This window comes from Gopherus flavomarginatus, chromosome 4, assembly GCF_025201925.1.
Source record: "Gopherus flavomarginatus isolate rGopFla2 chromosome 4, rGopFla2.mat.asm, whole genome shotgun sequence".
Taxonomy (NCBI): Eukaryota; Metazoa; Chordata; order Testudines; family Testudinidae; genus Gopherus; species Gopherus flavomarginatus.
The window spans coordinates 161,946,180-161,973,015 of NC_066620.1; the positions used below are offsets into that span (position 1 = coordinate 161,946,180).

Sequence of the window (26,836 nt, forward strand, 5' to 3'; positions counted from 1 at the left end):
AGTCACTTGTTCTTCTACCATACAGAATAATAAAAAAGAGTGGTTAATCAATATAGTAGATGTGCACATAAAGAATTCAGTCGAAAAAGAAATACTTGTTTTATGAACTAAAAATGGAGGCTTTAGAAAATCAGTTTTGCTCCAAATGCTTGAGCATCACTATTGTACTGACTGAAACCCAATGAACTAAATTCTATTGTTATCTATTTTGCGTATAAACTGAAACATGTATTTGATATTGCTTTCATGCTGAAAATTTTGATATCATCTGAGATTGCAAAGCTCAATTTACCTGAACTATCAAAAAATACTGATTCTCTGAGTATGTATATAATTTATTTATGCGCTGAATTCTTCTATAGCTGACTCTGCCATTCTGTGCTGAACATTATTTAGCAAGAAGGCACTGAGGCAATGTCCCAGAAAATGTATGAGACAGTTCTTGTAAATTACTTACAGTGGGGTGAGAAACAAAAATTGAGTTCTGCACACTTGAATTAATAAACTCTTTCTTGACTGGTGTTGGCTCCTTTCTCCATGTTTCAGTTAGGAGCTCAAATCTTCTGGAAAGATAAAAATAATTTTTCTTTGAAGTTATTCCTCTTTGCTCTACGTTGTAGGCAACACTTTTCTAATATCTGTAGGTCTGTTCTGAGTAGAATCCTGGTGCCTTCACTTCTCTCTTCTGTGGATTTTTTTCTTAGTAAACTTTTTTTATAGCCTGTCTGTATAACGGTACTGCCTTGATACTTATATTTAGTAGGTCTCTCAGCTTCTCCTCCAAACACACACAAGTGTACAGGTCAAATTATGTTCTCTGTTACACAGGTGTAAATTTGGAGTAACTATATTAATTTAAATGGAGTTACTCTGGATTTACAAATGTGTAGTGTGACAAAGCTCCATGCCTGTATTGGTGGGTCCCACGCTTCCTGGCGGATACAGTTGCCTCAGAACCTCGCTAAGGCCCTCAATATGACCTCCCTTTCCCAGTATGGTGGCAAAGGTTACAGCTTATTCAGCTATTTTCATCACAGGCTGGTATGGGAGGTGGGAAAGTGGAACACCTACAGTCTCTGTTGCTCCTTAGAGCTCCATAGGCAGTTTGGTCTCCTGCCTGGACCAAAATTTGTTTCCCCTTTCAAAGGGATCTCTGTAGATCATACAAGGGGGAAACGGGGGGAACCCGGGTCCACCCTCTACTCTGGGTTCCAACCCAGGGACCCTAATGATAGCAGCTGTTAGCAGCTTCCCTCCTCCACCGCTGCTGCTTTGATTCCCTGTGCTACTTCCCCGTACTCCCCTTTTCCAAGCTTCACCCTTACCTCAGGGTTCAGTAAAGCTTCCTCTCCTCCAGCTCCTTTCACCTGGGCTCCTCTCAAGAGAACTGGAAAGGAGAGCTTTTAAAGCAGTATCAGTGGGACCTTAATTGGTTCCAGCTGTCTCCATTAGCCTAACAGTCTTAACTGACTAAATTGGCCTCAGGTGTCTTGATTGGCCTGGAGTAGCCCTTGTTTGGCTATCCAGGGAACAGGGACCTGCTCATTCTGAGGCTGATATACCTGCCTTCCACCAATCTCTTATATCCTTCTGGTCCGAGTCTGTCACAGTAGATAACTTACACTCCAGACCAGAAAATTCCAATGCAGGGTGTTGAAAGGCCCATAGTGATCCTGGGAGACCCAATGTACCCCTTACTCCCAGGGCTCATGAAGCCTTACACTGGAAACCTAGACAGCAGCAAGGAGTGCTTCAACAATAGACTCGGGAGATGCAGAATGACCATATAATGTGCATTTGCCAGATTAAAAGCTCACCGGCGCAGCCTTTATGGCAGGTTAGACCTACCTAAGGATATTATTCCCATGGTCATAGCAGCTGCTGTGTGCTGCATAATGTTTGTGAGCTTAAGGGTGAAAAGTTTCCCTTGAGGTGGAGCATGGAGGAAGATTGCCTGGCTCCTAATTCTGAGCAGACACCAGGGCAACTAGAAGGGCAAAACTGGGGGCTATTTGAATCAGGTTTTGAGGAACCATTTTGATAACGAGCACCAGTAATATGTTTTTCTGTAAAGCATTCTGTCATGCTTTGTTTTCTTGCTGCCTTGCATTAAAATTTTGATGACTGCTTCCTGTAGTCTGCAAATCTTCCAATTGCCACTGTGTATTAATTTCAGCAGCAACCACTGCATGTAGGAGACAAATAAAGGTTTATTATCTTTCAGAGAGTATGTTTTTATTAAATACTAATTAACAACACAGAACACGCTTGGTGTAAAGGGAGATAACAGTGAAAGGCAGCGTCTTGATGTGGGCTCTCATAGCTGTGTGCAACTCCAGCTATCATTTTGGAAGCTGTCAAAGGGGTGGAGTGAATGAGGTACTGAGGTGGCCCGGGAAAATGCAAGGAATTTGTGGAAGGAGTTTCGAGAGGGCATGACAAGCAGTTCTGTATCAGCTGCAGGGGCCGGGGGCTGGGGAGGGAGCATGCATGTGTTCTGCTTGAAGTGCAATTAGGGACTTCAACATCTATGTTTGCTCCTGTATCACTTTTATTATCTGTTCCTGGCCCATTGCAATTTGCTCCTAGGTCTCCTTCTTGTCCTGTCTATTTTATAATTTTCAGTAACAGTCTGACTCCACGCCTGTTATTCTTGTTTTTTGGCATCTGAGGACTGGAGCACTTCTCGAAACATGTCCGTCTTGCTCCTCCTCGTCACTTCCTTATCTGGTGAAGGTGCTCCACTGGTTTGTAGGAGGTTCTCCTGAAGGCCACATCTGACAAAGCAGAGGAAACAATCAACAGAAGCATAATTTTGAGTGCACTCAAAGCATCGAATCATTATAGTAAAATACATCTCTTTTAAAATAGGAGACAGTTTCTCATTGTCTTTTGCAAGCACACAGCTCAACGAACAACCCAAACATGGTGAGTTCAGGACAGGGCCGGAGGGTCACTCAAGATGGGTCAAAAGGTCTAGGTGGCTTTCTAAGGGGATCACTGCAAGCAACTAGAGACAAAATTGTAAATTCTGCCACCATTGTCCATGGGGTCATTGAAGTTCATATCTCACTCCTGAAGGTAAGCAAGGATGTAAGGATGGACTCCTGCATGTGTGTGGCATCAGACCAGCTCCCTATGCTGCATGTCTATGTGCTGCTTTGGTCCCTGCACAAGTGATTGCCTATTGCCGTGGAAACGTTTCCTACAATGGGGGAAGGAACAAAGCAGTTCTACCAAGGAACCTTTGGTAGAGAATTGGCAAGTACCTCCAGGAAAGCTTCCCAGCGATATCTCTGGAGGATTTCTGTGAAATCTCAGTGTCCATTAACACACTTTTCCACAGGGCCCTTACTGCGTAGCTGCATAGGGGAATGTGAAGCAGATGAAAACAAGGCTAGTCATGTACATTTCTATTCCCATTTCTAGCATATAACAAAGCAAAGGACAGCTCTACCTCATGTAACCAAGCAGCATCAACTCAAAAAGATCACTTACCAGAGCTTCCCTCTCCTGCATCGTGACTTCTGGGACTGGACTGAACACTCCTGGGTCAAGAAAAGTGTTGCCTGTCCCATCTCATCCTCCAGCTTGACTTCTTCATCCACCACTTTGTCCTCGGGATTGAGTCTGCTATCCCCAGTCCCAATGAAGCATCAACAGGGCTCTTGGAAGTGGAGGTGGGGTTGCCATCAAGGACGGTGTCCAGCTCCTTTTAGAAGCAGCAGGACTTTGGTGCAGCACCAGAGCCATGGTTTGCTCACTTGCTTTCTGGTATACTAGCCTCTGCTCCTTTAGATTCGCACGACACTGATGTATGTCCTGTTTGTAGCCCTTATCCAAGATGCCACAAGAAATCTGTCCATAGGAATCAAAGTTTCTACGGCTGGAGCAGAGCTGGGACTGCCCAGCCTCTTCTCCCCACAGATCCAACAACTCACATGTACTCCAAGCAGGGGAGTGTTTGCTGCATGGAGCCACCATGGTCAGCTGGGAAAATGTGATGTGAGGTCTCCATGCGGAGCAATCAGGAAATGGTCTTTTAAGGGGGAGGGCTCGCTGCCTGTGTACCTGGGTGCAGGGCAGTGAAGTTCAAACTGCTGACCACAGCAGTCAGAATGGGCATTGTGGGACATCTCCTGTAGGCCATTTTACAGTCACATAACCAAGCGCAGTGTCTACACTGACACTGTCGATATTACTTTGCTGCAAAAAGCGCAATGCATCTTGTCTAGGTGGTCTTATTTTGTTGGAAAAGCAGGAGAGTTATGTTGGCAGCAGGAGCATTGTAGTATGTATACCTCCTCTATTTTGTCGACAACAGCTGATTTTTGTCAACAAAACTCTGTACTGTAGACAATACCTTATACTATGGTTCTGAGCTCCAGAGGAAAGCTCATGAGGAAACAAACAATTCTGTATTAAGTGCAAGGTTTCGATGGTGTGTAATAAATGAAGCACAGGGTCACATAATGAGTGATGAAATAAAAAGAAATATTGAATAACCACTGCTTTGTCCTTCCTGTGCGCTGAAAGAGGCAGACATCTCATTAAAAATAATATGACGCACAATAATTAAAAAGTGCATCAAAAATCCATATGCAGGAAGAGGATGGAGTAAGGCTGCATGCACAACCTTGATTCTGTCATTTTGTAACTCTTGAGCATTTGATTTTGCAATCTTAACATTCTTTTAACATAGTTTTTGTTTGTTTGTCACTATGTAATACCATATATAGAGGATGCGCAACCTGACTGAGGCCTTCCATGCACTGGTTTTTTTAGCATTCAGGTAGCTATGCTGGTGTAGCTGCACTGGTGCAGACCCCAGATTTGCAACTGCTGATTTACACCAGTACACCATATCTATTACTACATGCAGCCACAATGATGCACCTACATTAGTGTAACTGTAACAGTGGCTAAAAATCTCAGTATTGATAAGGTCTGAGTTATTGTGGCTGTTAAAACCTTAATGTCTTCATTTTCAGATTTTTAATGTATTTAAATTAAGCTACCATGATAATGCATGATTATTAATTAATTAATTGTTATTATAATGGGTGGTGCAGGGCAAGAAAGAATTGTCATTCACTCTACAATAATATGAAGCGTATGAGAGAGGGCGCAGTCCAAACCTCTGTTGTTGCTGCTGTTTGGCTGGAGACAGTTGTCTGCATGGCTGTGATAGTAGGGGAAGAAGCACTTCTGTTTATACTGTATTGTCTGTATACTACTAACTGGAAAAGACATCAGCTTGATGTTATGTATGAAATACAAGTGGGGGCTAAGGGAAATCTATCTTCTCACTAAACTTCCCTGCTTAACAAAAAGAATACAGCTACAATTCATTTTTCTAGCAGTGGACATAATGTTACTGTCCTAGCCTAAAAGCAGCACCACAAAATAACTACATTTTAAAAGTTCAGATAACCACCAATGTCTGTCTTTCACATTATTGGATATAAAGGACAAATAAGTGTTAGTATTCTGGCTGTTTTGCAGACCTGAGACTCCACAGAAAAAGTTCCTACTTAGAGCATGTAAAAAAAAATGGACAAGCAAGGCCTTTTCCATATCTCACATATTTAACTGTACAATAGTAAGAGTTAGAACATTCCCACACTCATCACTGTGTACCAGGATCAGGCCTGTGAATAGTTCCACTGAAGTAAGTGGGACTGCTTTCCTGAAAAGAAATACTCCTTTGTGTCAAGGCTACAGCATCACATCTTTAGCAATCAGCATTATGTCATTCATGAAAGATTGTACACAAAGGACCCAATATGTAAGCTACTCAACACCTTGATTCCCATTAAATTCTCTGAAAAATGAGTGCCTCAGTGCCCTGTAGGACTGGGCCAAAATTAATTGTGAATGAACAAACTTCAGAAGGGCACACTAGTTTTGTTTGCTAAGAAATCTGACTTTGAGATAAATATCTTTAAAGTTCAGATGTTTATCCAAACTTTGGTCTAAAATTGGTCTGACAATCTCATGAGAACAAACTCTCTCTTGAGTTTTCCAATACTTTCCAGTTCAGGATGGCTCATAAATACTATGACATCAGCATCCGTCTTTGTATTTTACTACTTCTGCTGGTACAAGAGGAAGCCAAGAAATTCACAGGCACAAGAAAATGAGTAAAAAAACCCAGTTAACCCAACATTTTTTAATTTCGCAAATGGGTCTAGATTCATTTCAAGTTTTGAGCATGTCTTGGTTGCTTCTTATTTCTTCCTAACCGTTATCCATTCCTTGTATAGATATTATCAACTATGACATGCACTTATCAAAACTATAATAAAACCAGACCATTGGCCCTAGCTTTGAGCGGTATAATACTTAGCATAAAAATCACATGCTGACGTATGATATGTGCACTAGGATACCTTCCATTCCCACAACAGAACTGAAAGTTGAGATGAATTTTTATTATTTTTCCAGTTTAAGTTACACCAGATGCACTTTACACAAACTACAATTCTGCATCTGTGCTGCCAGTCATTAAAACATTTAAGATTGTTTAACTGTTAAATCTCATTCAAACGAAGACAAAACTCAAATTTCAAAGCTCAGTTTGAGGAGACTGCTTCATACTCAGCTGCTATCTTTAAGTCTTATTTTTATTGGTGCTCAGTAAGAACACATTGATGTCAGTTCACACACTTGCCAGTTGTTCACAAAATTTACTCACCCTCTGACCTTCTTTACCTGGTGGACCTGGAGGACCTTCTAGTCCTGGCAAACCCTGGAAACACAAACATTCAAGAATGTGACATTTCAAGATTATCTTGGCTTAATTTGACTCAGCCCGTAACAAACCATACTTGTAAACAAAGGAAACTTAAAATGTTCATTACTGATAGAGATCATCTTATGTTCAGGACTACATTATGTTCGTGTGTAAAAATAGTAACACTTTTTATTGATGATCGTAATACCAGAATAACCATATTGTGCCATATAAAAGCCAATGGATCAGAATAATTATCGGGTTTTGACACAGTATTGTTTTAAATATAGTTACAAAGGGTTTAACTACGATTTGTATCTGTACTACCACATATCTTGTAAAGTCAGCATGCCACATACAAATTAGGTGGCTTCATTAAACTAGGGGGTCGCACACTCTGTAGCTTGTGTAGGCTGAGCTTACTGCACAGCAGGGGCTCCTTGCATTCCTCCATTCCCCTCCCCCATGAATTACCTGGGTGCCACTTTCCTATCCCACTCTACTTCAGAGATGACCTGCATCTTCTCTCTGCCAAGAGTTCAGTGTGCCTCCCATTCCCCCCTTCTCCCACACTAGGATCCCCCATCTTTCCCCACACACCAACAGCTCTGATTGTATCCCCATTCCCACTTCCCTCATGCCCTTCATTTGCCCATTTCCCCTTCATACCAGGGTTCCCCAATCTCCTCTCCACCATGGTGTGACATTTTCTCAGGGTGCCCAGGACTCTGAGTCACGGCAGTAACCTACTTCCTCAAGTAGAGAAAGACTTGCTAGTGCTAAACTGGGCATCAGCTCTCCGATACCCTCAGTCTGTTAGCCATTCAAACAATCTCTTCAGGGCTCTGCCAGCCTTTACTTTGCCTTGCAGGATGACACTTGGTGTACCCCAGTCTACAAGCTCCTCTAAAGCATCCCCCTGTAATGTCCGGCCCCTGTCTCTAGGCAATCACAGAATTTCCAGGTCAGTAGTCCCCTGAGAGACAGTGTACACAAGGTTTGACAGGTACAATCCAGGATCAGGTCCTTTATTACATTACAGCACCGAAATATATTTATAGTGAAACAATCATAAGTTTATTATCAAAGGTTACATTTATGAGATAGTGAACAAGTGGAAACAGAAATGATTACATATAAAACAAAAGCATTACATGCTTCCTAGAGCCCAAACTTAACTTTAAGAGGCTAAAATCCTTGTCTGAAGTAGTTTTTCACCTAAAGCAAACTCCAAGCACCCACCAGGCTGGGATCCACCATTCATGGATGCAAAAAGCACTGTCCTTTTTGCTCCCCCAGTCGCAAATAAGGATGTATCCTTTTGCATTCCCTTTACATTCCCTCAAAGTCCTTGTTTTCTCCCACAGTCAGTAAACCCTCAATGTTTATTCTCTGGTGCTGGCTGACTTCATGTTGACTTCACATCTTTGTTCTTTATCAGCATTCAGTTCAAACTCAGAGGCCCATTGTGAAACATTAAATGCTTAATTTATATGCCAGTTAGCTAGATGGACAAACATTCCTGATCTGAGGAACAAAACCTCTCTCTGCAGGTGACTCATACTTGATACAGAGGCTCAGGATATATTGTCAATATATACACATAACTTTTTAAATATCATTAGTACATACTTTTCATTATTAGTACATAATGACCAGTGTGACACCAGCTTTTATCTGATATCTTACAAGACCTATTTATGGATAAGTACCATAAAAGCAGTGTTTTAGGTGAAGCATTTGTAAGGCTTATTAAGAGCTGCTGAAACAGAGTAATGAACCTTTTGCCAGCTGGCACCAATGGACCTCTGAGTCACACATGAGTTCTGACTGCCCCTCATTCCCAGGTTCCCATTATCTCCCATGTCACTGTCTGTGCATGCTTCAGCTTTTCCTATTCCTCTTTCTACCCCAGGCTAGGGTTCTGTGTGCCCTAGTCCTCCATATCAGAGCCACCAGGAACTATGTTGCCTGCCCATTCCCCCATACCAGTGTCCCTATTCTCCTCCAAAGCTAGGGACTATGAACACACTGCCATTGCAACCTTATTTGTCTGGGTGATAAATCATTCAGTGTATCAGTTAAACTCTACCAGGAGCATGGGCAGAGATTGTTATTCTGTAAGGTGTGTGATAGACCCAGGCTAGTTGGGTACAGCAGAATAGCAGAAGGAAGATATACTGGCCACTGGATTAATAGTTTTCTGTTCCCTGACTGACCAGAGCAGGGGCTGCTCCAGGCTAAAGAGAACACCTGACTCTGATTAACCAGCAAAGAGTCAAGTGAGGTCATTCAGTTAATGTGACCACCTCACTCTAATTAAGGCCCTGCTGATACTATAAAAAGGGCTCACCCTAGTCAGACAGGGGAGAGGAAGTGTGGCTGAAGGGCTGGCTAATGAAGACATCCTCAAACCATTGTTAAGGGAGCCCTAAGGTAAGGGTAAAGAAGGGAGAAGCAGGAGAGCGGTGGAGAAATAGCCCAGGGAAATGTAGCAACTCTGGCAGTGAAAGGTTGGCTGCCAACAGCTGCTACCATTAGGGTCCCTGGGCCGGATCCTGGAGTAGAGGGTGGGCCTGGGTTCCCCCCAACCCACCACTACAGGAACATCTCCTGGGAGGGGAAGTCAGGCCCCTATTAGGACAGGAGGCTGAACAGAGACTCTGGGAGCTCTCTCACCAACTTCCTTGCAGGCCTATGATGAAAAGGGCTTAGTAGACTAACCCTGGCCCTAGAGAGAGAAGGGCTATGTGGATGGTCACAGTGAGCCACTGAGGCTAGCATACACTGCCTAGAAGCGCAGGACCCATGGGAGCAAGGTCAGAGCTCTGCCACAGGTGTTAATGGGCACCATCAACCAGTTTCTCCAACAGACGAATGTGGAGTTGCTTGAAGCTGTGGCTGTGCTAAACCAATGGTAGAGACTCCATGTGCCCCACATTCTACCCTCTCCCAACCTCCTCTTTCAGTTTTCCAATTGCTCCCCACATCAATAAGATTCTGGCCAGTGATGCCTATAACATTCCCTGAAATATTGGAAGTCATTTCATGCAGTGTTCAAAAGTTATCACATTACATACAGACCAACACCTTTGAGTATAGGGTCTTGCAAGCTCACTCAATAAATAGCAATACACACCATATCTCTGAAATCAAGTTTAGGTACTTTGCCCTGATCTTATAACTGGCTGTGCCCTGGTCGACCCTTGAGCCCACATCCAGCCTCACTGTTGAGATCAAGGTGCAGGGTTCTGGCTGTGCATAACAAGTCACAGGATTGGAACCTTAGGTTTTTTATTTATTCAAAATCAATTCCCCTTTTGACTAGTTAAGACGTAAGTGTGGAATCATGTCATGTTTTTAGAAAACTATGTATATTTCCAGAAAATGAATTAAAACATTATGATCTGTAATTCAGCTGATAACATTGAAAAAAGTAATGAGGTTTAAATTGCTACCTCCCAAACCCTAAAAAGGTGGCATCACTTTATTAAAATGAATTGTATGAACTCAGTTTTAAATAAAAATTAATCTGTTCAAGAGCTTTCCCATTTATATAATTTCTCCACTCTGAATCACAACAGCTGGAAGAACTCCTCAGACCTTATTAATTCACTACATGATATTCTGTCACTTTAATTTAAAAAGTTAACATGTTATTGTTTCAGACACTTCAAAACTGCTGCAAACCACATTCAAGCTTCAAATGATTTCTAAATTTTCTGTAATTAATGGTTGATGATGCATAGTTGTTCACGAAGTCACAAATATAACAGTTAACTTGCTAGAAAATATTTGTGTATGTTAACGTAAAACATTTCCTGTGTGAACCAGAAATCATACAGCACTAACTGTAGTGAAGCTATGTAGTTTAAACACACACAGGCATTCTCTGTGAATGCCCCTCTACTTCAGAATTCACTCCTCCAGGTTGGTCTACAAATTTGCCCTGCATTGTTAACTTCCCAAATACAATGCACAGATAGCTCATCTTTTTGATGATACTGTTGCTGGGAATTCAAGAGGTGGAAAGATTTTAGTTTGTCATTTTCTCTCCCTCCTGAATAGTGGTTGCACACAGGGGAGCAAGATGTTGCCTTGCTTTGTAATTATTTGATTATGAAATGTATTGTAAATTGATGGCAAGGGTACATGGAACCTTGGAGAGGCATTTTTTTATGTTTGCTTGCAAAATATAAAAGATTCCTAAAACTAAAAATTAAGGTCCCGTATGCAATGACTTTTCTAATCACTTCAGAAACTGAGCGGTTCAAAAAGCAGCCATTATTATATGCCCTCAAGATAAAAGCACAGCTTAGAATATGACCTATTGTCTATCCTTTGGCAGAAACAATTAGTTAAAATAACAACACACCAAATATTTATTCATAAAGTAAAAAAAATTAACTTTATGAAGGATTTTATGAAAGACATTACCTTCAAAGACTGTTGTTAGCCTTACAGACAAGTACAGTGTTTGGTCTTCCTAAACCTTAACAATTTTTTGTCTGTGCAGCTAACTCTCCACTGCATCCCCAAACCAAAATACTGTATCGAGGTCAATAAGAAGGTAAGTTTCTTTAAAAATAAGAAACAACCATAACAAATATGACAGTGTACGAACCCCAGAAACTTATGTATTACATAAAAGGAAGCACTCAGCATTATGTACCTGTACAACCAAGTCTTAATGGAAAAAACTGTCATAACAGCCTAACTGTACAACACAGTGACAACTAGTTTTGTAGCCAACATTTTCTGTTCTAAATCTATTCTCATTCTTTTTCTTCTAATTTTAAAATATCACATAAGAATGGCCGTACTGGGTCAGATCAAAGGTCCATCTAGCCCAGTATCCTGTCTACCAACAGGGGCCAATGCCAGGTGCCCCAGAAGGAGTGAACCTAACAGGTAATGATCAAGTGATCTCTCTCCTGCCATCCATCTCCACCCTCTGACAAACAGAGTCTAGGGACACCAATCCTTACCCATCCTGGCTAATAGCCATTAATGGAATTAACCTCCATGAAAAGACGGTTACTCACCTTTGTAACTGTTGTTCTTCGAGATGTGTTGCTCACATCCATTCCAGTTAGGTGTGCGCGCCGCGCGTGCACGTTCGTCGGAAACTTTTTACCCTAGCAACTCCAGTGGGCCGGCAGGTCGCCCCCTAGAGTGGCGCCGCCATGGCACCCGATATATACCCCTGCCGGCCCACCCGCTTCTCAGTTCCTTCTTGCCGGCTACTCCGACAGTGGGGAAGGAGGGCGGGTGTGGAATGGATGTGAGCAACACATCTCGAAGAACAACAGTTACAAAGGTGAGTAACCGTCTTTTCTTCTTCGAGTGATTGCTCACATCCATTCCAGTTAGGTGAATCCCAAGCCATACCTAGGCGGTGGGGTCGGAGTGAGAAGTAGCGGCACGGAGCACTGCAGATCAGAAGGCCGCGTCCTCTCTGGACTGCTGGACCAGGGCGTAGTGGGAAGCAAAGGTGTGGACCGATGACCAGGTCGCTGCCCGACAGATTTCCTGGATGGGCACACGGGCAAGGAAAGCCAGCGACGACGCCTGCGCCCTGGTAGAGTGCGCAGTCACATGGCCCGTAGGAACGTGGGCCAGCTCATAGCAGGTCCTGATACAGGATGTTACCCACGAGGATAACATCTGCGAGGAAATGGGAAGCCCCTTAATGCGGTCCGCTACTGCCACGAAAAGCTGGGGGAATTTGCGGAACGGTTTGGTCCTCTCCACATAGAACGCGAGAGCCCTACGGACATCAAGCGAGTGGAGTTGTTGCTCCCTGCGTGAAGAATGAGGTTTCGGGAAAAAAACCGGGAGGAATATCTCTTGGTTGACGTGGAAGGCTGAGACCACCTTGGGGAGAAAGGCAGGGTGCGGCCTCAGCTGCACCTTATCTTTATGGAAGACTGTATACGGGGGATCTACTGTGAGAGCCCGGAGTTCCGACACCCGTCTAGCTGAGGTAATAGCTACTAAGAAGGCAGTCTTCCAAGAAAGATAGAGTAGGGAGTAAGTAGCTAACGGCTCGAAGGGAGGCCCCATGAGCCGAGACAACACCAGGTTAAGATCCCAGGTAGGGGCAGGGGGTCGGACGTTAGGATATAGACGTTCCAGCCCCTTAAGGAATCTAGTCACCGTCGGGTGAGAGAAAACGGAGCGGCCATCCCCACCCGGGTGGAAGGTGGAGATAGCCGCCAGGTGGACCTGCAGGGACGATATCGCCAGGCCCTGTTGTTTGAGGGACCAAATATAGTCCAAAATATTGGCCACCGAAATTTCCATCGGGAGGAGACCTTTCTCCACGCACCAACAGGAGAAATGCTTCCACTTGGCCGAGTATGTCGCTCTAGTGGAAGGCTTCCTGCTGCCTAAGAGTACCTCCCGTACCGGGGTGGAGCAGCGCAACTCAGAACTGGTCAGCCATGCAGGAGCCACGCTGCTAGGTGCAGCGACTGGAGGTCCGGGTGACAGAGAGTTCCGTGGTCCTGGGTGATCAGGTCCGGGTGAAGGGGCAGGGGAACTGGGTCGGCAATGGCCAGGTCCAGCAACATGGGGTACCAATGCTGCCTGGGCCACGCCGGGGCTACCATGATCACGCGGGCCCTGTCCCTGCGCACCTTCAGAAGGACCCTGTGGACCAGCGGGAACGGGGGGAATGCGTAGAACAAGTGGGTCGTCCACGGAATAAGGAAGGCGTCCGCTATAGACCCGGGTTCCCGGCCCTGAAAGGAGCAGAACGCCTGGCATTTCCTGTTCCCCCTGGACGCGAAGAGGTCCACGCGGGGACAACCCCACCTCTGGAAGATCGAGAGGGCGACGTCCGGGCGAAGGGACCACTCGTGCGAGAGGAAGGATCTGCTCAGGCGGTCCGCCAGCGTGTTCCATACTCCGGGGAGGAAGGAAGCCATGAGGTGAATGGAGTGGGCTATACAAAAGTCCCAGAGACGCATCGCCTCGTGACATAGGGGAGAGGATCTGGTGCCGCCCTGCTTGTTGATATAGTACATGGTCGTCGTGTTGTCGGTAAATACCGCGACACAACGACCCCGAAGCTGGTGACAGACCGTTTGACAAGCAAGGCGGACCGCTCTCAACTCCCGCATGTTGATGTGTAGCTTCACCTCCTGTGGGGACCACCGGCCCTGTGTTCTCAGGGTTCCCAGGTGGGCCCCCCAGCCGAGATCTGAGGCATCCATCGTTAGGGACACCGAGGGTTGGGGCGGGTGGAATGGGAGCCCCGCACACACTACGGACTGGTCTAGCCACCAGCTGAGAGACTCCAACACCCCCGGGGGGATTGTGATCAGCATGTCTAGTGGATGCCTTGCCGGCCGGTAATGTGCGATGAGCCATGACTGGAGGGGCCTCATGCGGAGCCGTGCGTACCCGGTCACGAATGTGCAGGCTGCCATATGGCCTAACAGGGTTAGACATGTCCGTATCGATGTCAAGGGGGCTGCCAGCAAGTGCTGAACGATCGCCGACAACGCCTGGAACCTTGGCAACGGCAGAAGGGCCCTGGCCACGGTGGAGTCCAGGACGGCCCCAATGAACTCCACCCTCTGCGAGGGGAGCAGGGTGGACTTGTCCACGTTGATCATGAGGCCCAAGGTAGCAAACAGGCCGGTGATCCTGCGGACGTGGCTGCAGACCTGCAGCTCCGACGTGCCCCGAATTAACCAATCGTCGAGGTAAGGGAACACGTGAATGCGACTGCGCCGAAGATGTGCCACAACGACGGCCATGCATTTTGTGAATACCCTCGGAGCCGTAGAAAGGCCAAATGGGAGGACTGCAAATTGGTAGTGAAGGCGGCCCACCATGAATCGAAGGAAACGTCTGTGGTGTGGCCATATGGCAATATGAAAATAAGCGTCCTGCATGTCGAGGGCGGCATACCAGTCTCCAGGATCCAGGGATGGGATAATGGTCCCCAGGGATACCATGCGGAACTTCAACTTCACTAGGTATTTGTTGAGCTCTCGCAGGTCGAGGATAGGCCTGAGGCCTCCCTTGGCCTTGGGGATCAGAAAGTAGTGGGAATAAAACCCCTTGCCTTTCTCGTTTTCCGGAACCGCCTCTATAGCTCCTTTGCTGAGGAGCGTCTGTACCTCCTGGCGAAGGAATTGCTCGTGAGAGGGGTCCCTGAAGAGGGACGAGGAAGGGGGGCGGGAGGGAGGAAATGATACAAACTGCAGACGGTATCCCGTCTGCACCGTGCGTATGACCCAGCGGTCGGATGTTATCCAGGACCACGCCTGGAGAAAAAACGAAAGGCGGTTGGAAAACGGGGGGGAAGGATCCATGTAGGATACTGGTATCACGCCCTCTAGCGCACCTTCAAAATGAAGGTTTGGGTCCAGGTGGGGCTTTAGAGGAGCTTTGGTTTTGCCCCCCTTGATTGCCCGACGGCCTGCGCCTGCCATTTCTGCCGCGGCGCCTATTAAGGTCCTGCCGCTGGCGGAACTGGGGGTATGGCCGACGCTGCTGCTGCTGCTGCGGCCGGAAGGGTCTGCGTTGTGTCCCAGGCGTGTGCATCCCAAGGGAGCGCATAATGACCCGATTGTCCTTAAGACTTTTCAGTCTGGGGTCTGTCTTCTCCGAGAACAGGCCCTGGCCTTTGAACGGGAGGTCCTGGATGGTGTATTGGAGCTCCGGTGGAAGGCCAGAAACCTGAAGCCAGGAGATGCGGCGCATTGTCACCCCCGAGGCGAGGGTACGGGCAGCCGAGTCTGCAGTGTCCAAGGAGGCCTGCAACGAGGTTCGTGCAACCTTCTTGCCCTCGTCATAAATCGCCGCAAATTCTTGACGTGCCTCTTGTGGCAGCAGCTCTTTGAACTTGTCCGCTGCCACCCAAGAGTTAAATGCGTAGCGGCTAAGAAGGGCTTGTTGATTGGAAACCCTGAGCTGAAGGGCCCCAGCCGAATAAACCTTGCGGCCGAGGAGGTCCATACGCCTGGCCTCCTTGGATTTGGGGGCTGGGACTTCCTGTCCGTGACGCTCCCTCTCGTTCACCGACTGTACCACCAGGGAACATGGTGTCGGGTGAATATGGAGGTACTCATAGCCCTTGGAGGGGGCCATGTACTTCCTTTCGACGCCCCTTGCAGTAGGGGGGATGGAGGCCGGTGATTGCCAGATTGTATTGGCGTTGGCCTGGATCGTCCTAATGAAGGGTAGGGCGACCCTGGTGGGAGCATCGGAGGAGAGGATGCTGACGACGGGGTCCTCGATCTCAGAGACCTCCTCAGCTTGGAGGCTCAGATTCTGTGCTACGCGCCTGAGGAGGTCCTGATGTGCCCTGAGATCTAGCGGAGGAGGGCTATTAGAGGAAGTGCCAGCCACCGCCTCATCAGGAGAAGAAGATGAGGAGACCCCTGGCAAGAAAGTGTCCAGCGGGGGGTCCGCCTCAGCCCTCGCCTCTGGCTCAGGAGGGAGACCAGGGTCCTGTTGCTTCGAACCGTTCTCCCCGTCTGGGGAGGGAGGGGGGCGAGACAACGACGCCTCCGGCGCCCTGTGCTCTGCCGTTGCAGGCCTAAGAGGAAGCTGTTGGGGGCCCTGGGCTTGATGGTACGCCCAGGGTGTCCAGAACCCCCACTGCTGCGGACCCTGGTCCTGTTGCGGAGGGTCTTGGAAAAGAGCCGCTTGTCTGTCAGTGCCCAGGGCGTATACGCTGTCCGCCTGCGATGACACCGATGGCTGTCTGGAAGGCCATGGAGGGGCCGACCGCGGCTGGTAAGAGTCTCCGCGTTCCGGCACCGAAGATGTTCTCGGTGCCGGGGACCGGTACCGGGAGTCATACCGGTGCCGGGATCGGGACCGGGTTCTGTCTTGGACTCGGTGCCAGGATCGGGACCGGTACCGGCCGCTGCCTCAGTGCCGGGATCGGGATCGGGACCTGCCACCGACGCGGTGTCGGGAGGTCGACCGGGACCGGGATCTGCCACCAGCTCGGTGCCGGGAGGTATACCGGTGCGCTGATCGACGGCGGGACTGGCTCCTAGAGTCCCGGTGCCGGTATCGGCGGCTGGAACCAGACCGTGACCGTCTGGAGGCCGATCGGTGCCGCGAGTACGACTGGTACCGCCGAGGGGAGCGGTGCCGGGACTGCGAGCGGCGTCGGGATCTCGAGCGACCATGGCATCGGGACCTCGACCGCGAGCGTGAGTCCCGAGACAGCGCCGTCATCATGGGTTTGCCCCTGGATGCCACCCGCACCGGAGGGACCGGGGGTGGAGGCTGAGTTGACTCAGTCAGGGCAATGAGGTCCCGTGCCGAGGCGAAGGTCTCTGGAGTCGATGGGACCAATAGCTCAACCCCAGATCTTATGGGGGAGCTCGGCGGGACCGGACTCGATGGACCCACCGGGCCCGGAGTCGACGGTGCCGGTAGCGCCGCGGCAGATGTCGATGCCGGGCGCTCCACTCGAGTCTGCCTGGATGGAGTTGCAGACTTCGAGGGTCTTGCTTCTGCACCCGGTGCCGGGGAAGGTCGGTGCCGGGGAGTCTTTCCGGTGCCGGCGCGATCCGGTGCCAGTGTCGAGATGATGGCCTGCGAAGCTGCCGGGTCGAGTGCCGCTTCCATGAGGAGAGTCCTAAGTCTCTGGTCTCTCTCCTTCTTTGTTCTAGGCTTAAAAGCCTTGCAAATGCGGCACTTGTCCGACCTGTGCGATTCCCCCAGGCACTTTAGACATGCGTCGTGAGGGTCGCTGGTCGGCATCGGCTTCTTACAGGCCGCACATTGCTTAAAGCCCGGTGAACCAGGCATGAGCCCGGTGCCGGGTGCCGGAAAGGGCTACGGCCCAAACCGGCTAACGACTATCTACAATATTATTTACACTATTAACTATACAACTAACTACACTTAACTACTAACTATTAACCGTAGAACAAGGAGAGCTAGGGACGTGGAGGACAGCTATGCCGCGCTCCACAGTTCCAACGACCGACACGGCGGTAAGAAGGAACTGAGAAGCGGGTGGGCCGGCAGGGGTATATATCGGGTGCCATGGCGGCGCCACTCTAGGGGGCGACCTGCCGGCCCACTGGAGTTGCTAGGGTAAAAAGTTTCCAAAGAACGTGCACGCACGGCGCGCACACTTAACTGGAATGGATGTGAGCAATCACTCGAAGAAGAATTTATCCAGTTCTCTTTTAAACACTGTTATAGTCCTAGCCTTCACAACATCTTCTGGCAAGGAGTTCCACAAGTTGACTGTGCACTGTGTGAAGAAGAACTTCCTTGTATTTGTTTTAAACCTGCTGCCTATTAATTTCATTTGGTGACCCCAAGTTCTTGTATTATGGGAATAAGTAAATAACTTTTCCTTATCTACTTCTCCACATCACTCATGATTTTATATACCTCTATCATATCCACCTTATTTCCTTTTTTTCTAAGCTGAAAAGTCCTAGCTTCTTTAATCTCTCCTTATATGGGACCTGTTCCAAACCCCACAATTATGGACAAAGAAACAGCTAAGGAGGTTTAAATTCAAGGAAAAGGAGAAGTGCTCAGTGTAATTGGAAACTGAAACGGAAGAACTGCTCTGTTCAAGGGGCCGTTCCCTGGCACTGAAATTTAGTTTTATTAGGGCCTTCTGGTTTACAGATGAAAAATGTTCCAATGTACCCAACATCCTAGTTTTAGAAATGTAATAAAATAGCAGCTACTGATCTTTACTCAATGAGGTACTAGACAAAAATAACTATATACCTTCAGTCACCTTCCAGAGTAACTTTCAAAATGAATGAAAGGGACAATTGTCCAACAGAGTCTTCTTCACAACAAAGGAAGTAGAGAAGCACCAATTGCTTAAGTTGTTTAAAATTAGACTGGAAACACTGAAAAATCTACTATAGTGGATAATGCTTTAATGGGGTAAACTTATACATAAGGACACAAGAGCAAAGTATCCCACTGTATAGGAAAGATAGGAAATACAGCAAGAGACCACCCTGGCTTAACCAGGAGTTCTTCAATGATCTGAAACTTAAAAGAGAGTCCTACAAAGTGGAAAATAGGCCAAATTACAAAGGATGAATATAAACAAATAACACAAGTATGAAGGGACAGTTCTGGTCAATATTTTCATCAACGATTTAGACAATGGGATAGAGAGTATACTCATAAAGTTTGCTGATGCCAAGCTGGGAGAGGTTGCAAGTGCTTTGGAGGATAGAACTGGAATTCAAAACCATCAGGACAAACTGGAGAAATGATTTGAAGTAAATAGGATGAAATTAAGTAAGAACAAATGCAAAGTACTCCACTTAGGAAGCACCAATCCGTTGCACACATGCAAAACGGGAAATGACTGACTAGGAAGGAGTACTGCAGAAAGGGACCTACAGGTTACAGTGGATCACAAGCTAAATATGAGTCAACAGTGTAACACTGTTGCAAAAAAAAAAAAAAAAGCAATCATCATTTGGGATGTATTAGGAGTGTTGAAAATAAAACATGAGAAGTAATTCTTTCGTTCTACTCCGCACTGATTAGGCCTCAATTGGAGTATTGTGTCCAGTTCTGGGAGCCACGTTTCAGGAAAGAAGTGGACAAATTGCAGAAAGTCCAGAAAAGAGCAACAAAAATAATTAAAGGTCTAGAAAACATGATCTATGAGGGAAGATTGAAAAAATTAAAGTTCATTTAGTTTGGAGAAGAGAAGACTGAGCAGGACATGATAACATTCTTCAAGTACATAAAAGGTTGTTACAAGGAAGAGGGAGAACAAGTGTTCTCCTTAACCTCTGAGGATTAAATTGCAGCAAGGGCAGCTTAGGTTGGACATTAGTAAAAACTTCCTAACTGTCAGGGTGGTTAAGCACTGAAATAAATTACCTTGGGAAGTTGTGGAATCTCCATCATTTAAGAGCAGGTTAGACAAATACCTGTTAGGAATGGTCTAGATAATGCTTGGTCCTGCCATGAGTGCAGGGGACTGGACAAGATGACCGCACAATGTCCCTTCCAGTCCTATGATTCTATGTCTTTTCTATCTCTAACATCTATGATTCTAATACAGAAATAAAAGGGATGGATTTTGGAGTAAAGGACATAACAGTAGAGCAGGGGTTCCCAAACTTGGTTCACAGCTTGCTCAGGGTAAGCCCCTGGCAGGCCGTGAGACACTTTGTTTGCCTCAGTATCTGCAGCTATGGCCACTCACAGTTCCCAGTGGCCACAGTTCACCATTCCCTGCCAATGGGAGCTGTGGTGAGCTGGCCCACATCGCTTCCCAAGGCCGGGAATGGTGAATCGCGGCCAATGGGAGCTGCAAGTGGCCATACCTGAGGACGCTCTGATAAACAAAGTGTCTTGCTGGGGGCTTACCCTGAACAAGCCGTGAACCAAGTTTGGGAACCTATGCAATAGAGGAAATCCAGAAAAAGAACTCCCCATATGTTTGAGAGAGATGTTGAGCATCCACCTCCATCTCACCTCATGAAATGCTCTCTTGATAAGCTCTGTCAGTTTGGGATGGGAAAAACTGTGTCTGGGAAAAGGTGGTCTGTTTTACCCATGTCACCACTTCCTAGCAAACATGTTTAGCAATGCCCACAGGAACTAACGTGACGTATCAACCTTAATTCTCATGTGGTCCTGTTCTGCACTGCCATATCTTCTTGGGGATGACAATGAGGTGTGGGAAGATGTAAGTGTTAGTACTCTAGGTGGGGTCATGCTGGCAGGAGAAATAGAGGGCAGTCTTCCACAGATGGCTTGCGATCCATGGGAATTTTCTGAAAATCTTGAGATACAAGGCTGGAAAGTCATGCCTTGTACCCACTTTGTGGACAAGTGAACTCCACTCCAACCCAACTGGATGATCTCTTTGAAACTCTGTGAGTTTTCTGAATTTCTTTTGCCCTCTTGCAGGTTTTTCCATGGGAGGACAGGATATGACCCAAAGACTAAAGCTATATATGTTTACATACATTTATTTTAGGGTTTCATATGTACAAAGTCCAATATGCAACATGTAAAAATTGGCCAAACAAGTTACTGCTCTGAGACATTACAATATAATGGCACAACCAAATCAAATACAAAACAAGTGGTATATGCAGTCTTTATAGCCAATACCTTTCATGGAACTGACAGGCTTCTAGGAGGCTTTTTAAAAGAGGAGGCAGAGTGTGCTTGGTGAAAGTTAAATAAAAGGAGGACACTAAGGTGTGTCATGAAAAAAAAACAGTCAAGAGTTTCAGGAGTGGGCAAAGGAGGCATCAAACAGGAAACTTGTGAAGAACATAGAGGATGAATAGAGGCATAAAAAGAGATTAAATAAAATACATAGGCAGATGCTGAGTTGTGCAAAGCCTTAAAAATGAAGTTGAGTCACCTAAACTTGAAGCAGAGAAGAATGGAAATTTATGAAGGAATTTGCAACAGACTAATCCATGACTAGAAATGTGGGCAAGGGAAATGATGGGTTAGATATGAAGCAACGAGTTGGTTACAGTAAATAAAGTGACAAATGATAGAGGTGTGGACTATGCTGTTAGCAGTGGGAATGGAAAGGGAATGTTGGATTTTAAAAATGGTATAGAAGTAGCGGTGAATCTTTTAAATTAATCTGAAAACTCACACATTTGTATGCAGTGTTATTGCAGCCATGTCACTACCAGGATATTAGAGAGACAAAGTGTAATAATATTTTTTATTCGACTAACTTTTGTTGGTGAGAGAGACAAGCTTTGGAGCTTGTCACCTGAAGAACTCTGCATAAGCTTGTCTCTCTCACCAACAAAAGTGAGTCCAATAAAAGATATTAGCTCACCCACCTTGACTCTCTAACTCACATATTGTAAATCTCACACAGAGCAGAAAATCTATAATTTTAATATTTTTAACTGGGTGGTTATTATACACTACAATTCTCATAACTAAGTTTCATGGGCTAACATGGAAGAATCTGTATGAGTTTTGTTAAATACACCTCTATCTTGATATAACACTGTCCTCAGGAGCCAAAAAATCTTACTGCGTTATAGGTGAAACCGCGTTATATCGAACTTGCTTTGATCCACCGGAGTGCGCAGCCCTGTCCCCCTGGAGCACTGCTTTACTGCGTTATATCCGAATTTGTGCTATATTGGATTGCATTATATCAAGGTAGAAGTGTATCTTGAATGAATCATCAAAATGCGTCTGGGTTTCTTGCGTTATAGTTACTGATGATACATAGTAATTGTTAAAATTTTCAGCTGATCATACCCTAAATCAACATTTTTGATAAGTAATTGGAGATAAGAGTTATTAAACCTTAGATGAGAGAAAAGAAATGTTTGCAATGATGGAAGTAAGTGACTAACAGTGCAATCTAGTTAAACAGTTTGTAGTTTCAGCAGATATTAAATGAAGTGTGTTAGATTTCATACAACTCCCCCATTATAAGCTGCTCACCACAGGATAAAGAGTAAAATCTGATGTGACCATGAAGATACAAAAAACATTTTTATTGATTTAACAGGTCTTTAAAATGTTTACAGAAACAGCAGATCTCTGCTTACTAGATTTAATGGTACAAATTAATTACATTAGAACATGTTTTGAACAAAAGCAAAGTACTAATCATAACCTCAGTTAGTTATGAAAAGCAGCTGTAGTGGACGAGTGAAGTTACTTGAAGACATTATTCATATTCCTTACTTCCTGAGGCAACTTACAGCCCATGCCAAAAACACAGTACAACAAATATATTATACAAGTGTATTTTAAGTATATAAAAGTTAGTACAGAGTGTGTCTGATGGGTTTTGAAACATAAGATTGGACAGGATCTCTATAAACTGTTTGTTCTGCTGAAATGGATTCCATGCATGACAACCTACCATTATTAGCACAAATAATAAATGCATCAGCCTCACTGAAGTATGGCACTGCTTCTTCATGAGAACTTCACAGATTAATTCAATAAAAAAAATGTACAAAACTCATTATAGATTTTATTTTTCTTCTCATTATGAAACAGTGAGATTCTTAGGTGAATCCAATTCTAATAAGATGTCATTTCTGCAAGACAGCAGGTAAGCTATATGTGGAGTTTAGGGAGACAAGTCACAAGTACACAAAAATCTAAATCAGGCATGCGGAACCATCTCTCATGGCGATGTGTGAACAGATCACTTCCCCATGTTTGGAATGAGTGAGTTTTTTTATAATATTTAACTAAATAATAATAAACCTTTCTAGGACTCAACTGTCATAGGCATTACTTAGTTGTTCAGTTTGGCAATACTAAATTTCTAAACAAAAATGTATGTTGACTCAGTAAATGGGATTATTCAAATACCATAGAACCAGATCTGCTCTCACTTACATGATAGGGAGTAACAGAGCAGAACTTGGCCCTTTCTCTGTATTTTCCTTTACAGGTGGATCAGTGATGTTTACTACCATGTGCTGATGTTGAACTGCATGTGCAGTTTTCATTGGTCTGAATGGAAGTCTTGACTTGGATAGAAGGCAGTATATATGGCCCTGCCTCTTGCAAGGATCGATGGTAGAATGGCATTAATTAGCACAAGTAGTACCAGTAATTTACTAGCATGATTAAAAGGTGACTATTAATGTCAACTATAATTTTGAAGCAAAAAAAGGCTGCTGCATACTGGAGGGAGCAAAGAGCCTTCCCTGGACTTGCATGGAATGCTAAGCATCACAGTCACTGCGCTCAGACAACCACAGGGGTTTGCCACTGTATAATTTGGCTAACTTGGGGAAGGAAGGGACAGGCAGTAAGCAGAGTCTTGATTTGACTCCACTACTTCTCAGCTAAATCTGCTGGCTTGAGGCCCTAGACGAAGCATGCCATACTCCTCCTTTAAAGGGGTGTTGCGAACTGCGGCGCAACCTACAAGCCCTCAACATGCACTGCATCTTAGAGCCAGGGTGCTTCTGCTTTGCCTTGCCTCTAATGCGGGGCTGTGGCTAAATGCCATGAATGACCCACTGTGAACAATATATTGTTTTATAGTGGAACCCCTATTTTATGAACTAATTGGGGATTGAGCAAAAATTGAAACACTCACAATCTCAACATCTTGAGAACATCTCAAAATTACAGAAGGTACAGAATGTATTAATCATTCAAATTATAGTGTATGTTACAAATGTACATGGTGTGCCTGATTTTTCTTTGTGATAACTGCATCTCTTCTTTCCCACCAAAACTGTCTTTTTCAAAACTATTACAGTCACTTGAAAGGTGGCTGACAGATTTAAGTTACATTGGATGGCAGAAAGATAAGATCAATGCTCATAAAATCAGGGTTCTACTACAGGTCACATTTACTTTCTTCACTATAGCACCACAAATTTAATGAGGAAATTCGATCAAAATTTCTTTAAAATATCCATGTGGGATTAATTTAATCTAAATGGGACCTGACCCTGCATTCAAAACTCACTGAAGTATATTGAAGTTCCATATGCAGAGCAGCTGCAGGATCAGGTCCCATACTGCTCCTACTGAAATCAATAGGTGTTTTGCAGACTCCAGTTCTATCACTAGTCACTCTGTCACCACTCCACTGACTTCAGTAAATCTCAAAGCAGAATTTAGCCCGAACTGTATATATCAGATTATATCAAAATATGGCCTATATTTTTAAAATATATCACGGAAGCAGACAAAAATATAATCTCATTTTCCTACGAGTGTGGTAATTTCTACATCTTTTTCAGATAGTGGAACTTTAAATCTATTTTAATTTACTTTCAACAGAGACCACCATTTCAATAAGAAATGGACAGAACTATTTCATAAAAGTCCATAGTTTATGAACCCAGCACTTTTACTAGACAAGGGTTTATTTTCTAAGTGAAAAAAATGCATAATTTAAACTCCTGAAAGAGAGTCACTTCAAATGTCTCTTTACATTGAAGTGCACTAGTAATAGAAAGGAACAGGGAAGTATTCTGATATCATTCTTCTGATGAAAGACACACAAATCATTTACATGTCAACTGAGTGGACTGCAGGTTTTTACAAAACATAAATCTTCTCTGAGACCAAAACATAAATCTTCCCTCAGGCCCTAAGCACCAGCTCTCTTGTATTACTGCGCAGAGGAGATAAAAATAAAAATAGCTTGAAATTACAGATATAACATCTGCTTCTCTGGACAAGTTTATTTTGACAGAATCTTCTCTAACATTTAAACAACATTTAAAAACCAGGAGCATTTCCAAATTCTGCTCTGAGAGTTAAAGATAATTCCATGACTACATCTAGCCCAAAAGAAATGGATAGGTTAATATTTTCATGAACACTAATAAACCTCCATTTAAATGGCAGAAATGGTTAAAATCCAGGTTCCTGTTACTGGAGACATATTTTTAAATAATGAAAATATAAAATCACTTCCAAGTTATATATTCATTTATTAATTAGTCTGTTCTCACCTGCAGCTTTTAATTTTAAGAGGCGGAATAATACTGGATGAAACATTTATGAAGAGGATTTCCCTTGTAGGGCCTGAATCTGCACATCCTTTTTCATACTAGTAGCCCTATTTTTGGATGTATGGAAGGACCAGTTGCATAGAAAATGTCTGCAGAATCATCCCACTGGCTATGAAGAGCATTACTTGAAATGGCTAACATTAAACACTCAAGGATATAGTATATTACATCTTCAGTTAATTAACTATTCAATAATTAAGGTTTTAAATACAATGGGTATATTGAAACTGTGTGTAATAAAATAATTTACAGTTTTTATTCCTATGTGACTATTACATAACCTGCTACATCAAAGCTGAATAGTCTGTTGTTGGTGTGGCATGTTTACTGAATCTGAAAGTGACCACAGAACTTGCCCAGGCCTGAATTTGCAATTTCCTCATGCTGACTGCTCTGCACAGTATCTGTGTATGAATTTCCCTTGAGCTTGATTTAACTAAGCCTTCAAAGCCCAAAGAGTCAGCATTCCAAATATCTGTTTAGCAAGCAAGTCTTAGGTACGTATGCTTGTGACTGACTTAACCTTTGGCTTCTGTGTAAACACTTGGTGCCATCTGGATGAGTATTTTATAACTCCCAAAAGGGATAGGTCCACAAGAACGTACAGACGGACACTCATTTTCCTGGGGAACTAAAAGCAGCAGATCAAGTGTCAAGAGGAATAGTTTTCATATACTTTACAAGAGAGATCACTGCATTACCTTCCTTCACCTGTCACTCTTCTGACATGACATGCCCAGGCTTAAGCTGTGGATGTCAGAGAGGAAGAGAGGAGCTTAGCCAACTGACATTTCAGAGACCAGTCTCTCCCTTCCTAAGCCTAAATTCTGTATTTTGATAAAACTGTGCAGTATAACACGTGACCCTTGCTTTTTATTCCCTGGAGGGTCTCTAGAGATTTATTAATTTTTAGGACTTGGAAACAAAACATATTCATGTATAAGCCAGCTTCAGTAAATTACGTAATGTTAAGGGTGTAAAAATATAACTACAGTAAGAAGATTCAAAGTTCATTCCTAACTTACACTATTATAAATTTTAAAAAGTGTTTTACAAGGAATAATACAAACTACACACAGTGGCAGAAATGAAGTACAACTGTGAGCCCTAACTTTGGATTCCCTGCATCAAATCATTACCATAATCAAGGACTCAATGTAAAGGATATTCCACGAGCAGATGTATGAATGACTGACTTCAGGAAAACTTAACATCTTGAATTGAAGCTCTTTTAAAAAAATGCTTTAAAATGTAGTGATCAGAGCCATTAGAGCTTATTGTGTAATATTGTGTATGATTCAAATGAATATACTTAAATTCTGCAAAAGCTCTTAGAAACCCTCCCTGAACAAAACTCCTTTTGACTACTCACTTCAACAGAAGTTACATGCATAGATGCTTTCAAATTTATCTTTGTGTCTCCTTCTAAGCTTCGGTTGTATTATATTTCTAATTCAGTTTCTTTTTTACTAAAAATTTTAAGCATGGTGAAATTACATTAAAAATAGCAAAATATATAACATGTTGTGGAACTTTATACTCACATATTATCTTTGCAACACTCAAACAAACACACTGCTTTAGGGCCTGACCCAAACCCCTA

General features: G+C 44.4%; 1 protein-coding gene across 1 annotated transcript in view; it reads right to left on the reverse strand.

Moving 5' to 3' along the window:
* Positions 1-26,836, reverse strand: part of COL19A1 (collagen type XIX alpha 1 chain) — a 372,962-nt gene that overhangs the window by 134,382 nt on the left and 211,744 nt on the right. The window contains exon 16 of the mRNA XM_050951630.1: positions 6,698-6,751. Within this exon, the coding sequence (XP_050807587.1) occupies positions 6,698-6,751 (54 nt within the window). The remainder of the gene's footprint in view (positions 1-6,697; positions 6,752-26,836) is intronic.